The sequence below is a fragment of the Physeter macrocephalus genome, chromosome 17 (assembly GCF_002837175.3).
Source record: "Physeter macrocephalus isolate SW-GA chromosome 17, ASM283717v5, whole genome shotgun sequence".
Lineage (NCBI taxonomy): Eukaryota > Metazoa > Chordata > Mammalia > Artiodactyla > Physeteridae > Physeter > Physeter macrocephalus.
Genome location: NC_041230.1, coordinates 26,056,918 through 26,074,554, shown reverse-complemented (window position 1 = coordinate 26,074,554; position 17,637 = coordinate 26,056,918). Strand labels below are relative to the sequence as shown.

The following is a 17,637-nucleotide window of genomic DNA, read 5'->3' as shown; positions in this document are numbered from 1 at the left end:
CCTGTAGCACAAAGTATTTAAATTTCTCTGTAACAAGGCTCTTTGATGCTTGAAGACAAAAGTGTCTCTCCATTTATTAAGATGACTTCCTACTGTGTGGGGCTGTTTTTTACCTCATAATTAAAATAGCACCTGAACACGACCATCTGTGAACGCAGATTATGTTTTTACAAAATGTGAATATCCTTTCATTTTTTTCTGCCAAATGCCTCTAAAACTCATACATAATTTGTGTGACATAGCCCCCCCCACCCCCGCCAAAAAGCTTAAATAAACTTCTACTCCAAAAAAAAGGAAAAGTAGTTTGGGTAAACATTTTGCCTCTCACTGCAACCTTCCATGCATCAATAAAATCCATAAATTAATGTACAGCTCTGTAATTTGCTCAAAGAATGAATGAGCTGTCAGTCTTTGCTTTCTGTTTCTAAGATTCTGTCAGTTTACGGCAACCCAGAGACACAGTTTGCCGCTTAATTTTCCTCTTCCTTTTTCAAATACACACATTTTGGAAAAGATGTTATTTATACAAAAGGCTGCCAAGACACTGGGTTAGGATGGATTTGGATATACAGACTATTTCACAAGCTGGTCTTACTTAACCAAAATAAAGCCTCTTTGGGAGTCTTTTGTACAAACTGCAAATCCATAAATGCAGAGATTATAAACATTGATACAGACATTTCTTCCAGAGGGTTTTCCAACTTGATGTTAACTTTACATTAGAAATTCATGTTTCTTTAGAAACGTTGGCTTATTTTAGTGAAATGGTTCCTCTGGTAGAGTTGGAGTTGTGATGTCAGCCGGGTTCCCTTCTAATAACCCTTATGAAATATTTACAATGAAATCGAACCACGCATGCGTAACAGCTGACTTTCGCGGCAGCCAAGGTTTAGGCTTACCTTTTTCTCTTTATTAAAGGAAAGAAACGGTTTTATGTTTTCCTCTTCTCCAGAAGATCAAACCCACATGTATTTAACAACTTCCCTGACCATACCTCCATGTGGCCATCAGTCTGAGCAATGAAACTGAAAGATTATTCTGACCACATGACATCTTTGTGCCATGAAGGAACAGCTGGGTTCCCCCATGGTGGAGCTGGGGATAAGGCTGCGGATACACTCGAGGGTGTAATAGGAGAAACGGTGATCACCAGCAATGGAGTCCCTGCCCTTCCTTCCTGAGAACCAAACTCTTCATTGGATTCCAAATGGCCAACATTTTTGCAGACGCCTTTTTTATGGTGACAATGAGCACCGTATACCCCTCATTCACTTTCGAAAACCCTCATATGCTTCCTCTGTAAAAGGAAAGATGAAAGACTGCCAAGTTAAAGGCAAAAAGTACACGCAAACATTTCCTCCAAGCAAGAACCGACATAGAGCAGAACAACGTTACAAGGTCACAGAGGCAGTACCCAGATCGCATCCTGGTCTCCCGGCCAGGGTCACTGCCTCTCTTCTCTAAAAGTATGAGAAGGGTGCGGGTATTTTTCACTCAGAGCAGGCAGGACTTGCATTCTCTATCAGAATCCTAGCCACCACACCATCTAGTCTGCAGACATGTACTGATCAGCCTGAATAACAGGTACAAATCTTTGAATTATTGCTAACATTCAAATCATCAGGAGACTTCATAGCCAACACACATGATCTGAATTTTCCCCTTCTCTTGCAAATGTAGGAGACCTAGTAACACGGATCCAGCCTCCTTGCTGCCTACTTCAGATAGGGTGTGAACTTCCCCATTCACTTCAGTCCCACTTCTCTGCCTTCATTTGTCTAGATTATCTGCCAGGCCCTGTTGACATTTGAGTCTGCAACCTCTTGTCTGAATTCACTAGAAAACTCACAAGCACCCAAGTATTAAGTTGTTTTATCGTTTTGAGAACGAAGAACAGAAGAACACTTCCCTGAGAAAGCCCAGTGGCTCTTCGGGCATGATTTCACCATTTCATATGCCCTCCTAACTCCTCAAAACCAGGTCTCTCCAGAAAGGATGACAACTCTAATTTGAAAAAATACATGCACCCCAGTGTTCACAACAGCACTATTCACAATAGCAAAGACATGAAAGCAACCTAAGTGTCCATCAACAGATGAATGGATAAAGAAGATGTGGGATGTGGGATGTGTGTGTGTGTGTGTGTGTGTGTGTGTGTGATGGAATACTACTCAGCCATAAAAAAGAGTGAAATAACACCATTTGTAGCAACATGGATGGACCTAGAGATTATAATACTGTGTGTGTGTGTGTGTGTGTGTGTGTGTGTGTGATGGAATACTACTCAGCCATAAAAAAGAGTGAAATAACACCATTTGTAGCAACATGGATGGACCTAGAGATTATAATACTGAGTGAAGTAAGTCAGACAGAGAAAGACAGATACCATATGACATCACCCAGATGTGGAATCTAAAAAAATGATACAAACGAACTTATTTACAAAACGGAAATCAACTCACAGACAGAAAACTTATGGTTACCAAAGGGGAAAGGGCAGGGGAGGGATAAATTAGGAGCTTAGGATTAACAGGTACAAACTACTACATATAAAAAGGTAAACAACAAGTACCTACTGTATAGCACAGGGAACTATAGTCAGTATCTTGTGATACCTATAATGGAAAAGAATTTGAAAAAGAATATATATATATATATATATATATATATATATATATATAAACTGAATCACTCTGCTGTACACCTGAAAATAACACTGCAAATCAACTTCTACTTAAAAAAAAAAAAAAAAGAATCACAGTACCTTAAAAAAAAAGACAAAAACAAAAACAAAAACCAGGCCTCATTCTATTAGTCATGCAGCCCAGGTCTAATGGTCTTCGCGGCCCTTGGTACAAAGGCAAGTACCTGTGTGAACACACAGAACATGCTCCAAAATACACAGGGAGAAAATCAACAGCTTAGGGAAGGCCTACTTTACCTACCATGCAGGGTTGTTACCCTGCACCGAGACGGCACCGTTCGTGTTTGCTTCACTCAGACTCACCCTGAGATTTCCACATGCATGCGTACTTTCTTAATACACCCTCTCTGACTTTTCTGCCATGGTCTGTTTTCAGTGCTGCTGGAAGATGCTGTGCTTAACACGGCTCCCAATTCTCAGAGGCCCCCTCAAAGCTTTTAAAGCGAGCATAACACGCAGAATTTCAAATGAAGAACCAACAGCAGAAAGATCATTTACAGTAACTATACAAACAAGCTAAATGAAAGGCTTGTGTTCAAGTCATTAAAAATAATAATGCCAAAGCCCCGAGGGCTGAAATGTAAAGCTTCTACTTAGTGTGAGGAAACAGAAAAGGAGGGTGTTTATTATCCCAATAAGAGAACCTGCTAATTTATTTAGTAGGCAATTTTAGGAGGACGTTTGTTCACAGAGAAATCTCACTTGATCAGATTGGATAAAAAATAATAACCACAAAGAAAATGCCTGTTGAAGCCAAGGGCTTTGGCCAGCCGGGCGTCACCCGGAGAGGCCAGCGCGAGGCTGCTGGGAGGCCCGGCCCCTGGTGCCTCCCGCCTCTCTCCTCCCGGGCTCTCCGGAACCAAGCCCAGAGTTAGTTATAGAGTTATCTCTCTCACACTTTGCAGATGATGCCTAACATCAAGACAACAGAGAAGAGGCGAGGTCTCCGGACCTGCCTGCCTACAACAAGTTTCTGTAAAGTAATGAATACAGACAGCTTGGGGACCGTTCACCTGTGCTGCCTGCCTCTTCCTGCCTGCAAAGTGGAACCACCAGGGATTAGCAGAAGGTATTTGTCTGACAGGGCCAGGACAGCCTTCCTCCTCAGTGACAGCCTGGGCCTCCCCTCTTAAACTTGACCCACCGTAATTCCTTCACAATGCGGCAGCGAGGCAGCTGACAGTAGCAGCTGCAGCTCCTAAGCGAGATGGATGGAATTTTCATAACTGGTTCCCCAAGTTACATTTTACCTTCAAGATAATTTATGAGCTGCTCCGGAGCCTTGAAAAGACAATATGCTTGCCATAAAATTAACTGTAACAGTCTTGTAGGTTATAATTAACACTGGGAGGGTAGCACCAACTGGATGAAACACATGGCATAATTGATGGTGAAACTGGAAAGGGGCGAGCTAACAGTATCATCACGGTACACGCTGCCTTAGCAAAACCGATACTTTCCAGGGGTTAATTACAATCGCCTTCCAGGTCTCCTGTTCTGGGAGGGAAGAGGCCAGAGATGGCCAGGGAGGGGTGGAGATTTTGCTGGCAAGGCCATGGGGCACCTGGACACGGATGCAGAGACTGTCGGCAGGCTGGAAAGAGAGGCAGGCCGAACCCAGAGCGGGCCGAGAATCTGGGAAGGTGCTTCCCAGAGTTCAGACCAGGACCTCCACAAGCCTGCCTCATAGACATGACTTAATTTTCTTAGTAAACCGCATCTTTTTCAGTGAAGATAAAGATCTGGATAAAAAGAAGGGAATCAGAACTTCCAAAATGCCCTCCCAAGGCTTATGATATTCGTTCAGAACACAATAGAATTGAAGCATTTCAATTTAACGTGGGCATATCTCTGTAAAAAATCAAGATGGTCCTCTAAACCTCAAGCTTATTGAACTACAAAGTAGCACCCTGTCCCGAGAAGAGGATGGACAGAAAGCTAGTAAGAAAAGGCATGTCAATCACTCCCCTCTCTGAACGAAACACTAAACTATCCCTTTCCTGCATGGATACTAAGCAGCCCGAGCTATACCGCCAAAACACTTGATATTCTAAACACACCAGAATCACTCAAGTAATTTCAATAAGCAATGTTAAGGTGACTGATCTATTTTTGTTGTTTGATTTGTCTGTTTTGTTTTGTTTTGTCCTGGGACAAGATGGTGAAAATCATTCTGATAAATGATGCAACAGTGTCCCCTACAGGCCGACAGAGCTATTCCTCACCCCCTCCGCGCCCCACCCTGCCCTCACTTCCTCAACTGAAAGCCACAGTTAAACTTTTATCTAGAACCCGGAATATACCTGACAGAGGCAAGTTGTAAAATACGCTGGGGACACCCCTGAGATAAAATAAAACTACTGCTCTTCATGTGCGGTAAATTGTTTCCCAGATATAAACATACTGTACAGAGGTGATTAACCCATTATGGAGAAGATAAATCCTACCTGCTCAGCCTAAGGGAATCTACTCAAATCAGCCTTGACTATAACCCGGCTCCGAAACTCCGCCACTTAGAGGATTTACAGATTCTTGGAGGCTAAACTTTGATGTTCTCATCCGGGCCCCTACTCTGCCACCTCCTAAAAGATTGTAACCAGCATAAAAGAGATGACATAGCTATAAAGGTAGTACCTGTCCTTTACAAGATTTATGGTAGGGAGATTTATAAAGTATGAGCCGGAAACTACTTCCTCAGAGAGACAGAGAGATGCCTCCACAACTAAAAAGTGTGAAACGTGTTTAGGTACCAGAGGAAATAAACATTTACAGATACACGCCTGCCTATCTCCTCGCTGGGAAGGATCCTGGGAGGTGTCTAACCCTTACACTGTGAGACCCAGGTCAAGCACTACAAGAACACGTGAGTGGCTGACAGAGAGGAAAGCCTTGTTACTGCTCCAGCTGTGGCCACACAGCAGAGGTCTGAGCTGGGCTGTTTTGGCTTAAATTCCATCTCCACTACCTACTAGCTGTGCTGCCTTGGGCAATGACTCTGCATCTCTCCGCCTCCCTTTTCTCACCTTCTCAAGCATTTATGGTTCTGTCCGGCACTTGGTGAGTTCTCACTAAATGTTAGCTGCTCGTGTTGCTAAAATTAGGACAACTGCAGATTTCGAGGACGGTGGAGGTAGAAAGGTGAAGCCAGCAGGAGTGACACTTAGCCCACCTTTAGTGACTCCCTGGGATCTAACTTAGAGGGTCACACCTTGTCAGAGCTGGAAGATGTCTTCGAGGTCTCCTGGATCAAGCCACTTCTTGTGTAGATGAAGTTGCTGACATCCAGTGTCTGTGAGGTGCCCAGAGGCTAGGGCCAGCTGGAGATGGGGTTCAAACTGGTATTCAGACCTCTGTCTGTCAATTCAATGTGACAGTCCTTACTTAGGACAGGGCCTGACACAGGATGAGCTCTGTCTAATGCTCCTTCCTTCACCAACTCAGCAATATCAAGCCCATACCATGAGGCTTGGATTTTACATGGGGGCACTCTCTCAAAGGAGATGCCAATTTGGGTGAGTCTGGCTCAGACTGTTCTTCACTTGTTTGTTGTGATCTGAGGAAGAGGGGTAATTTTTATTGAGCACCCAGTATGTGACAGGTGCTTGCTCTAGGTGTTTTCCATGGAATCCCTTAATCGGCCCTGTGGAATAGGTTCTATTATTATCCCCTCAGGCAAGTTACAAATGAGAGAAATTGAGGTTCAGAGGGGTTAAGTAACTTGCCAAGTTCACTGTAACTTGCCTGGAGTCACAGAAGTGGGTCCAAGATTCAAACCCAAGCCATCTGACTCAGCATCTATGCTCCCAACCTCTATACCATATTCATAAAATTTACTCCAAAAGAAATCGTTTTTTTCCCCCCATTTAACATGGAGAACTCTCTGGAGAGAAGATAGCCCAGAATTTATCCTATGACCCATAATCACATATAGATTCCTCCCCTATTTCTCACTCACACTTGGAGACGGGCAGCTCTTACCCACTTGTAGCCGTCACAGCTTCACAACAGAGCAGGGCTCCTCACAGAGGTCAGGCATATGATGAGTCACACGAGAACACTTCTGGAGAACTGGCCACTTTCATCCCTGAGACAAGGGTTTCCCCCAAATCCTGACTTACTCTCTTGCATTGCATTATTAGACTACGCTGTTTTTTCGCCTAGTGAGGTGTTACTCAGCTCTATAACCTCAGGGCCTACCATAGTGCCTGGTACCAGGCAGGCACGCGACAAATATCTGCGGAATCAGTGCTTGACTGACAGCGCACTCACAGTAACCATGACCACCGTCTATCAAGTGCTGGAGTGCACTGGCACTTGGAATCCTTCCCAACACCAATGAGATACGTACACCTTCCCCCGTTCGCTCTTAACAGATATCTGTGACTATAATGTGGCCTGAATTTAAGGCTTCCTTAAAGGGAAGACCTTTAAGGTGACACATCTTTTGTTTTAAAGTCACTGGGAACCAAGGTGTGGACTATCTAAGGAGAAATTAATGCTGTGGGCTCCCAAGGACGGTGAGCCTCAGAACACTGATATTCCCTTAATATCTCACCAATCTGACCCACTAGAACTAAAGCCGCAAGTTTTATAACAAGTGATCACCTTAGGAGGAAGATCAGAAGAGGAAATTTTATCTCTATCTCAACTGAATAACTACATTTTGGTTCTTCTGAGTGTTTGAACAGGCAGGACATGGCAACTACGCGCATTTTTTTTAAAAGAAATGTTCAGAGTTCCACTTCGGAAAACACCTTTTGTCATTCCACTAGAATAGAAGCTCCATGAGAGAAGAATTCTCATCAGTTTTGTTCATTGCTGTGTTTCTAACTCCCCAAACAGTGCTTGGTAAATAGCTGGCACTTAATAGGTATTTGTTGAATAAATAAATGAATGAATCCATGTTTTCTCAACAAGTTGAAGAAGCACTGCCTCTAAGAAACCGCCAGCAGCCAGTCATAGTCAGAAAGCTGCCAGGAGCAGGGCTCATACCGAAGCCTATGTGTTGATTTTATAAATAAGATACGCAGAAGTCAATTGGCTTTTGTCCCCCGTAAAACTGTTCAAATAATGACAGTAACAATGGTAATAACATTAACAACGCTTGCCTCCTCAAGATAAGTTGCTGTATCTTGGAAAAAAAGGTAACCCTATCTCTAGACTCATTTAATCCTTGCTCTAAATTTATACAATGTTTCAATTCCTACACATTTATGAGGAGGTTTTATGGAGTTATCGGATTTTATGGAGTCATCTGTTCAGAGACACAAAGGACATTCCTCTGCTAAGGGCAGCAGGAAGCAGAAACTGCAATTATTAAAGGAGATGGGGCAGATGCATTAAAAAAGAAAGACATGGATGGCAGCTAGCCGGCCAGAGCCTCCCTGCTGCTCCCTGGAACCTTCTTCGTTTACTCCTCACTCCCACCCACAATGCTGAACGCAAATTTAGCTCATTGCAGGAGACAGCTACTGAACTGGAAATGCCACAGCTTTTGGTCCTCAAATAACCTGGCCAGAAGCAGCAGCCACTCTCTGTAGCATGAATGACAGCAGTTGACACGGTCAGATGACTCACCACGTGTTGTCTCAGAAGATAATTATATCAGTCTCATCGTCCCATAGCCCATCCTCAAGGCTGGTGGTTCCACTTTTTGTGACCACAACTTCTAGGATGGAAAACAAATTCTGGCCCCAATGCCTAGTCGCCAAGACTGAGCTCATCACTGTACTGATACCATCAAAGCCATATCAGGATGTCAGCAGATAATCAGCAGGGAGCAGCTGTCCTTTGAAATATGGACTCGAAGCCATATTTAGCCTCAGCTTTGTCCCTCCTGGCCTGAAACCTATTCCTTTATTCAGAGAAATGCCCCTAGGGAGGCCTTTCCCCCTCCCCCTGGTCTTCCTTTCTTCATTCATTCTATTTCACTTCCAGGAAGGGCAGGGACTCAGGAATGGCTGGCTCAGGGAGGAAACCACGTCTTTTTGTCCTGGACCCAGCTCAGTTCCATGCTGTTCACTCCTGGGCTCTTCCTCAAGTACCCAAGTCAGCCTGTGCCCATGGCGTCCTTCCTCCCTCATGCTGGAAGCAAGGGTCAGAGGTGCTGTGTTGGGAGTTAAATACCAGAGAAATGCCTATCAGAGAGCTCTCCTTACATCCAGTTTCAAGTTTTCCACCGCTGGCAGTGTCTCAAACGTTCATTCCTCTTCAAATTAAGAAGAAACACATACATACTTATAAATACAGGAGTGGGTTGAGGAGAAAGCTTTTTTTATTCAGTCAGCCACTGAATCAATCTGAGTGCCAGGCACTGTTCTAGACATAGGGGATGTGAGATGATCAGGCAGCAAGGATGTGGCTCACACAGGGCACCGTTCTAACGGAGGAGACAGCTTAAAGTTACAATGATCTAGGGCGCAGGTTTTATAGTTGGTGCACGGCCAAATACCCAATCTCAAGGAGCTTACATTCTGGTAGGAGAGACAAAAATGTAAACACAGAATCAAGTACATATATAATACATGTTGGGTTACTCCTTCTCATAAGCTTCTATCAGACTTTAAGTTCCTTGGACGAGACTCCATTGCTAAGTCATCCTTCAGTTTCCCACTTTGCCGCACACAAAAAAGAATGAAAATCTGCATGCTGGCCATTGTGTTCTTATTATTCTCCCCTTGCCCTCCCCTACATTAAACTATAAATTATTTCAGAGTTGAGACTGTTTCATACTCATCTTGCCACTTCGCACAGCATCGAACACAGTTAGCTTGTACATAACAAGCACTCAGTAAATAAGAGTTTATAATTGTGAAACTGGACTGGGTCAACCTGTCAGTTTTGAATAGAACTCAATCCTGCCAGGAGACAAAAGGAGAGACCAGATAACCATGGAGGAAACAGTAATGTGCTGGCCTTAGAACCAGAGTCGATCCACAGAGTCACTTACACAAACTGTTCGACTTGCTGCACCCAGATCAGGGTTCTGAAGCTGATTCGCTTAGAAAAGTAAATCCTATTCATTACAAGGTCAGGGTTATGACAACTAGATTTTGGAGCCCTAACAAAGGGGTCTAAAGTGGATCCATCCTGGAGGTAAGGGGTGATGGCTGGGGGTGTAGAGGAGAGCAAGATGGTCAATAGGAAGATGTTTGGTTGTTTTACTTGTCTAGAAAAGATGCTAACTTGGCAGTTTTTTTGAGAATCCAAAGCCCAATATGGGGAAGACATGTCTATAAAGACGTCTAGGTCTAGAGAATTACTTTTAACTCTTCGAAGGAAGTAGTTCTAAAAGCTTTGCTAAGAAACTGCCATAAACATGTTTAAAAAACTTTTCTCAGTACCATTTTAAGCTCCTTGGACCCAAATGAAGTTGTCTACTACGGGAATACAGTAAGCCCTGTTTGAGCCTGGAAGTTAAGAACTTAGGTGAAGAGTTTCCACTTAATTAGGCTACATTCCTATCCAGTGTGCAATGCTCAGAGATTCTACAATGAAAGAAATGAAAGACAATGGTAGAAGGGAGAAGTAGGGGGTCTACAGAAACAAACAAACAAAATATGCACGTGGGCCACCTGCAAATAAATAAAGCGCCAGGCCTAGCCATGGAAATGGGGAGATGGGCACAGCTGCACACTCATGCCAGCTTCGTTTGGAACTCCATCCATTTTATTAGCCAAATACCCCTAATAGGCTCGTGACTTCTTTACCACTTAAGGGATAAGTCCTTAAGTCTGTCATGTTTTAAAATCTCCTAATAAAAAACTAATGGTGTTAAACAAGCACATGAAAAGACACTCAATATCATTAGTCATCAGGGAAATGCAAATCAAAACCACAATGAGATAACATTAGGTTGTCTATAATCTAAAAAAGGTAAAAGAACAAGTGTTGGCAAGATTGTGGAAAAATCGAAACCTTTGTGTACTACTGGTGGGAATGTCAAATGGTGTAGCAGTTGGGGATAAGAGTCTGGCAGTTCCTCAAAAAGCTAAACATAGAGTTGTTATGTGACCCAACCATTCCAGGCCTAGGTTTATACTCAAAGGAAGTGGAAAAATGCCACTCAAAAACTTGTACATAAATGTACTTAGCAGGATTATTCATAAAAGCCAAAAAGTGGAAACAACCCAAATGTCCATCAACTGATGAATGAACCAACAAAACGTGTTCTATGCATACAATGGAATCTCTTTTTGGCAATAAAAAGGGATGAAGAACTGATACATGCTACAATGTAGATGAACCTTGAAATCATTACGCTAAATAAAAAAAGCCAGGGCTTCCCTGGTGGCGCAGTGGTTGGGAGTCCGCCTGCCGATGCAGGGGACGCAGGTTCGTGCCCCGGTCCGGGAAGATCCCACATGCCGCGGAGCGGCTGGGCCCGTGAGCCATGGCCGCTGAGCCTGCGCGTCCGGAGCCTGTGCTCTGCAACGGGAGAGACCACGGCAGTGAGAGGCCTGTGTACCGCAAAAAAAAGAAAAAAAGAAAAAAAAAAAGCCAGAGACAAAAGGTCACAAATTATATGATTCCATTTATAGAAAATGTTCAGAACAGGCAAATCTACAGAGACAGAGAGTACAACAGATTAGACAGAAAGTGGTTGATAGGGAGTGTGGGGAGACGGGGAACTTGAGAGTGGTTGTTCACAGGTCCAGGGTTTCATTTTGGGGTAATGGAAATGCTCTGAAATTGAATAATGGTGATGGCTGTTCAATCTTGTGAATATACTAAAAAAAAAAAAAAAAAAAAAAAAAACAAAAAAAAAAAACAAACCCACTTAACTGTATACTTTCAAATGATTAATTTTATGTTATATGAATTACATCTCAATTTGGCTTCTCAAAACCCCCCGAATGGCCTGGCTTTCGTCTTATTTTTTGCATTTGCACTTTACTGAGCAAAAATTTAAAGGAGAGTGCTTTAAAGTTAAAAGGCACAGTTCGTTCTAGAAGCGTTCCTCAGCTCCCCGAGTTATCCTTCACCCAGCTTTCTGCTCCCTGTAAATCCCCATGGACATACACAGTTGAGTCAAAACCTAAGATGAAAAAATGCTACCTTTGGGTAATGTTTAGAAGGTTTTTATTTCTATTTTAAACATAAGTATTGTCTGGGTGAGGCCTGTATGATATAGACAATAGAGTTCAACATACGGGATTTTCAACAGTACGGCAATCCTAGACTTCAGAGACATCTACAGTTAAACACTTTCCTGGGAGGGCAATAGCAACATGCCACTCTGTTGTGGTAATGAGGGCTCCACCACTTTCTTTTCCACTGCTTTTCACAGCTTCTTTCTAGGAACTTGCTAAACTCTCGTCCCCAGATAAATTCTTAAATTGGCCGCTGGGCACAGTTTAAGAATTTATCTCATACATAGCACCTCACACAGTATTTTGTATATAGTAGGCATACAAAATATACAAAAATGCTCATGGAATAAAATCGTTCTCTTTCAGAAAGTAGAGGCATGGCATGTGCCCCCGAAGAAGAGCACAGAGATTTGTGAATGCCAATGTCACTGGTCAGAAACCAGGACCCTCAATGCCCACAGGAAGCTGGGAGAGAGCTTTAAATAGATTACTCTTATCCATTAACAAGTAAGGGAACATATAGCTTGTGACCGACCCATTGTTGGCACTAATGAGCATCGCTCTGATGTTTCTTTGAAAAAGGAATAAAGAAAGGAACAGACTATCTACTCAATTAACATTAGGTGCTTTCTTATTTTTTACAGAAAAACTGCCAAGAGTGGTAGTAAAACAGTGTGCAAGAGTCACATGTATATTAAGTATCAAAAAAAAAAAAAAAGAAAAAAGAATGTATAACCTTCAGTGGCCAGATGCTGAAACAGATCACAATTTTTTTGTAAAGCGTTTTTGCCAGTGTTTGACTTAGTTACATTCTCTAGACTATGCACGCAAGCAGGAAAAAAATAATTTGCTTCTCACTGTGACATGTGCAAAATAAACAAAGGCACTGATTTTTATTATTTCTTATTTAGAAAAACAACTCAGGCCTGGACATTGAACTGTACCTTTTCTTTAGTGCACTTTTCAAATGATAATTTCTTCCACTGTCACCATTAAATCTTAATCCATTCCAGCTCCTTGCACGGGTCATTGAGTCTATATGTACTGCTGTTATTTTAAAATGTTTCCCCTTGGTAGGGAAAGAGGGGGAGAAAAGATGTTGAGGGCCAGATGGGCCTCTTCACAGTTCATTTATCAAACCTAATACATTGGGCTCCACCCTCCTCTCACTCACTACTGCGGTTAAACTTCCATATAATTTGGTAATCATTTTCATTATCAGAGAGTGACCCTAAAGCAGCCTATCCTAAGACACCCAGCCCTTGCAGCTGCTCTTTTTCTGCCTTTTCCTACAGTAGACCCTAAGAACCTCCGAGTTTATTAGCTGCAGACTGACCTTTGGGCTGCAGAGGTCAAGAAAGGGTCAGATCAGAGGGCTTGCCCAGTTCTTTAAAAGCTATAACAAGCTGTCCATCAGGCAGAGTGGACTGTATAAACAAAGCCAAATCTTCAGAAATTCTGTACCACTTCTGTTAACACTTACCCTGCATTCACACGGCTTCTCCCGAAGTGCTTTGGATCATTCAACTCTGGGGAAGTGAATAGACAGCCCTAATAAGCCTATTTGGAGAGGGTTGTTTATGGGATTACTGGGCTTGGGGAAGGAAACCCACAGCACTCAGATGTGCCTCTAGAATCCCAGGGTTGTGTGACACTGTGACAAACTCAGTTACCCCGAGTCACGCAGAATTGACACTTTCCTCCAAAAGCTAAATTACGGGGAACATATGCTTTCAGTTTAAGAGACTTCAGTGAGTCCCAAACAATGGCTCGGCTCCTGGCCGGGGAGAGAGAGACAAATATTTTAAAACCAAGTTACAAGTTGCACTTAATATAGTCTCCCTAATATCATTAACATAAATGAACCTGCTGAAGTGGGGGGAACCTTTACTACAACAGACTTATACTAAAGCTACCGCCAGCTGCGGAGTCTCAGGTGACCTAAATTTCTCGAAGTTGTACTCTCCCTAATGCGTTCTCTAACGTGCAATATCAGGTAATTAGAGTCATCTGCATTTAACTTTCAGAGGAAAAAATTTCTATTATCTAAATCTAAAGGATCCCCTGATAGCTCTGATGAAAGTAAAATACTGTAACCCACTGCTTGGCCTTTGGCGAGCGCTAATTATTATCTCTCAAAGCACATTTTTCCTTGTGTAATTCCAAGGTACACAACAGGCCAACGTCTGAAACACTGGCAGCTCGGTCAGTGCTGCAGTGGATGTTTTATAACTTTCACCACCACACGCCTGATGGCTACTCGAGGCGATGCCCGATTCCAGACGGCGAGAGGAAGCTTTGATGAGGGAAAGAAAGGTGTATGGTAACTGTCTGTTTATACAGATCATATGGATGAGTCTTTTAGATAGGTCACCGGGATGGAAAACATCAAATGGCGCTGGCGAAGGGGTAGGGAGAAGGATTATGGTTATTTAATACTCTGAGGACACTTCCTTCTGAGCTCTCAAGACACCACCCGCTTGAAATCTTCTTTCAGGTGTTTAGTTTTAAGGAGGTCTGCAGAGTGTCAGCTGCTAAGCCCTTTCTTGTCTCCTCCCCTACCACAAAGGACTTGAGAAGTTTTGTTTCAGATGCTAGACTACATCAACTTCAGCTCTGGCACCAGCTCCTGATTAAATTGTTAGCAGTTAAGGGCCAGAAATGCTGAAACCAGACTCCTTTTAAACAGGCCATTTTGGCCACGCTGTCTGATGAGTTGGTGTATTAGGAAATTATTGTTAACAAACCAAATGCACTCAACAGAAGACATCCATTCTCAACATTTCCTCTAGCTGTGCTGTCTTTGGAGGGCTTGCGGGGATGGGAGAGAGTTTACAGGGGGTTCTCTCTCTCTCTCTTTCTTTCTTCCCTTCCTTCCTTCTCTCTCCCCCCGCCCCCAACCTCTCTCTTTCTTTATCCCTTTCCTATTTAGTAAGAATCACCAGGGAAATTCCCTGGCGGTCCAGTGGTTACAACTCCACATTTTCACTGCCGAGGGTCCGGGTTCACTCCCTAGTCAGGGAACTAAGATCCCACAAACCCCACAGCGCAGCCAAAAAAAAAATAAACAACAAAAGAAATCACCAGGGGAAAAGATATAAAAGGTCAAAGCGAGAGAGAGAAGCCTCTTAGATGTCCCCTAATGGATAGTCCGCTATTTAATAAAATATCCATACTTGAGTGAATATACATACTTAAACTGTAATACAAAGGAAATGTTAAAATTAATTATTGAAACTTCGATTGAAAGTCATTCCATGACTGTAGTTGAAACTGTCATTTACCCTGACCACACTACAAAAAAGGGGGCAAGGGGAGAATGTCACTGGGAATTTTAAAATTATGGTTTCAATGCAAGTCTAAATTCAGAGACAATACACATATGTGAAAAAGCAGCTTTCTGATACCCAATCAGCATGGACAGTTCATACTCTTAACTGTCTCCTTCCTTGGAAAATGTTCCTCTTCAGCCTTGTTCAGGCAAATCTATTTTTATGAGAATTGTTACTAGTAAAGCCATCAATTATTGTAATTCTGTGGCATGAACTCATTTGGAGAATATTATGGCTATCAATAAATGGCCTTGACTCCCAGGCACACAGAATTTTTAAGCATCGAAGTAGACTCTGACACAAAATCCAGCATAATTTTCCTGATTCCTCTACCTCTTGCTTAGAGACAGATGGTAATTCAACAATACACATTATGCATCTGAAGGATAACTCTAACATCTGAGGGAACTGGTTCCAGGCTTCTACCAACCAACCACCCGTTGTGCGAACAGGATAACGTGGCAGTTAGTATGCAAGCACCAATTCTGTAAAAACTGATGGTCTGTAGAAACTTGCTACCAGTAACAGCTTTCTAACCACAGCTAAGTCCGTGTGCAAAGAAACTGGGCTGAAGCCAAAGTCATTTCTATTTGGTCAGTTCTGAAAATGGGGTTGTTGAATAGACTAAGTTCAAGCGATCTGCCTCCCGAGTGATGTAAGAGGACCGTGTGGATTTCCCAGACATCTGCTCTAACTAAACAGCAATGCTCGTCTTTTAGATGGTTGATTAAAAGGGTTCTTCAACATCAGGTACTTAAATTACAGTACTCTCAAGATGCAAACATTTCTGCTAAATGTTATACTCGGGGATAAATCATACATGCATACAGATGACATCATGGATCATTACAATTAATGTAGGTACCATGTGTAGGAAAGCTAACTTCGGCTGAAAGTATCTGTAACTTGCTTCTTTTTCATGGCCCCTCCAATGAGAGGGATGAGACCAGCCGTCAGGAAGGGCTTAGCCAAAGAAAGCTCTTGTTTTCCAGGGACAACAAATCCCATTTCGTAATAAAACAAACCTGGCATGCCATTCCCTCCTCAGGTTCTGGCGAGCAGTGAGTGTGGCGAGGACGGCCGTCAAGATCTCATTCCTTTGTGCTACAGGGGTCCCCTCTCTTCTAACTTCCCGAAGCACAGCATTTGTCTAGAAGAAATGGTCCCCCAAAAGAGAAAGAGAAAGTGAAAAAATTAATAATAAAAAAAAGCCCATAAGCAAATAAGGACAGTAAATCAATGGTTTTTTTATTACAGTTCCCCTGCTAACAAATCAATACAATAAATGATGGTCAAAAATGGCCAGCATGTATTTTGTACTTAATCAATGTACATGGCACATAAGGTAAACGCTAAAGCTCCACTGCCTTAAGTAACACATCAAGATACTGTGCATTCTCGTTCTAATTTTCTCAGTGCACCAACGACTCTTTTATCCTGGGAACTGCCTACCACGAGCTATTATTAGAAATGATTTTCACGTACAGTTTACCATGAGTCGTTTGTTTGGCCTTTTAAAACAGAGCAGTCTCTGACTTTCCCTCTCTCTCGTTCCTGCCACCCAGCTAAGGCTTACTGCACTCTTTCTTATTTGAATCATTAATTTCTATTTCCATCCATGCCAGGAATTTTTTTTTTTTGGGGGGGGGGTTCACTCATTTTCCGTGCTTGTTGCAAATCAAGAGCTTGCAAAGAAAGAAACACTAAGAGCACAAGAATCAGAGAACAGTGTATCTCCATGAATATCTTTCCAGCTTTGAAAATCCACTACATATTTTGAATAGTAGGTACAGGGATTCTTATACGGAGTAGACTTATGATTTGAGGAAGAATCATTTATTCTTTGGTTATTGTTTGCTGTGGTCCTTAAAAAAAAAATTAGGCTCACAGGTGAGTACAAAAAACACTCAAGCAGTCAAAGCACAAGCACGTGACACCCTGCTTACTCTAACAAGTAGCATTACATCAAAACTCAAATTTGAAACCGTCATTTCAACTTATCTACAGCTTACCTCTGTAGGCTCTTTTTATGTGCATTTTAAACATGCAAATGTCTGTGACACTAGAAAAACAATTAAGAAAACAATGGAAAGTATTCTACTGGTACTTGAAATTTGAGTGAGCAAATGCCTTTCAAGTTTTAATCACAGAACTTTTCACCACATGTATTTATCTTCACATAACTGGAGTAGAAACCTTTAAGATCTATAAATGTTGTTTTTCATGTAAAGGAGGCGGGGCTTCTTTGGAGATGTTATAACCAAAGCAGTTGCCAAAAGGAATAAAATTGCCACTTCCTCTGTTCTAATTACTCAGTGTATTTCTTATCTAGCTGATGTCAATACCTTCATTTACTTGAAAAGCGCACTCAAAATTTGATTCTCATGGATCTTGAAATACTACTTACTTAGTCCTCTATAACATTTTACAGTGTATATTTAATATCTTCATGACAACCTTGAGAAGAGGTGTGATGAACATTTGCTGTTTTGGTTGCCTTCCATCCATA

At 42.3% G+C, this 17,637-nt stretch overlaps 1 protein-coding gene across 11 annotated transcripts in view; it reads right to left on the bottom strand.

Moving 5' to 3' along the window:
- The window catches only part of FTO (FTO alpha-ketoglutarate dependent dioxygenase), a 384,589-nt gene that overhangs the window by 152,489 nt on the left and 214,463 nt on the right, over positions 1-17,637 (bottom strand). For 8 of the 11 annotated variants that reach the window (XM_024125031.3, XM_024125032.2, XM_055079009.1 and 5 more), the window contains one exon: positions 16,154-16,278. In XM_024125031.3, coding sequence (XP_023980799.1) covers positions 16,154-16,278 — 125 coding nt within the window. Of the gene's footprint in view, positions 1-11,257; positions 11,434-13,279; positions 13,326-16,153; positions 16,279-17,637 lie in introns of those variants that run through there. The other 3 variants (XM_028477735.1, XM_028477734.2, XM_028477736.2) reach the window with 3 other exon arrangements.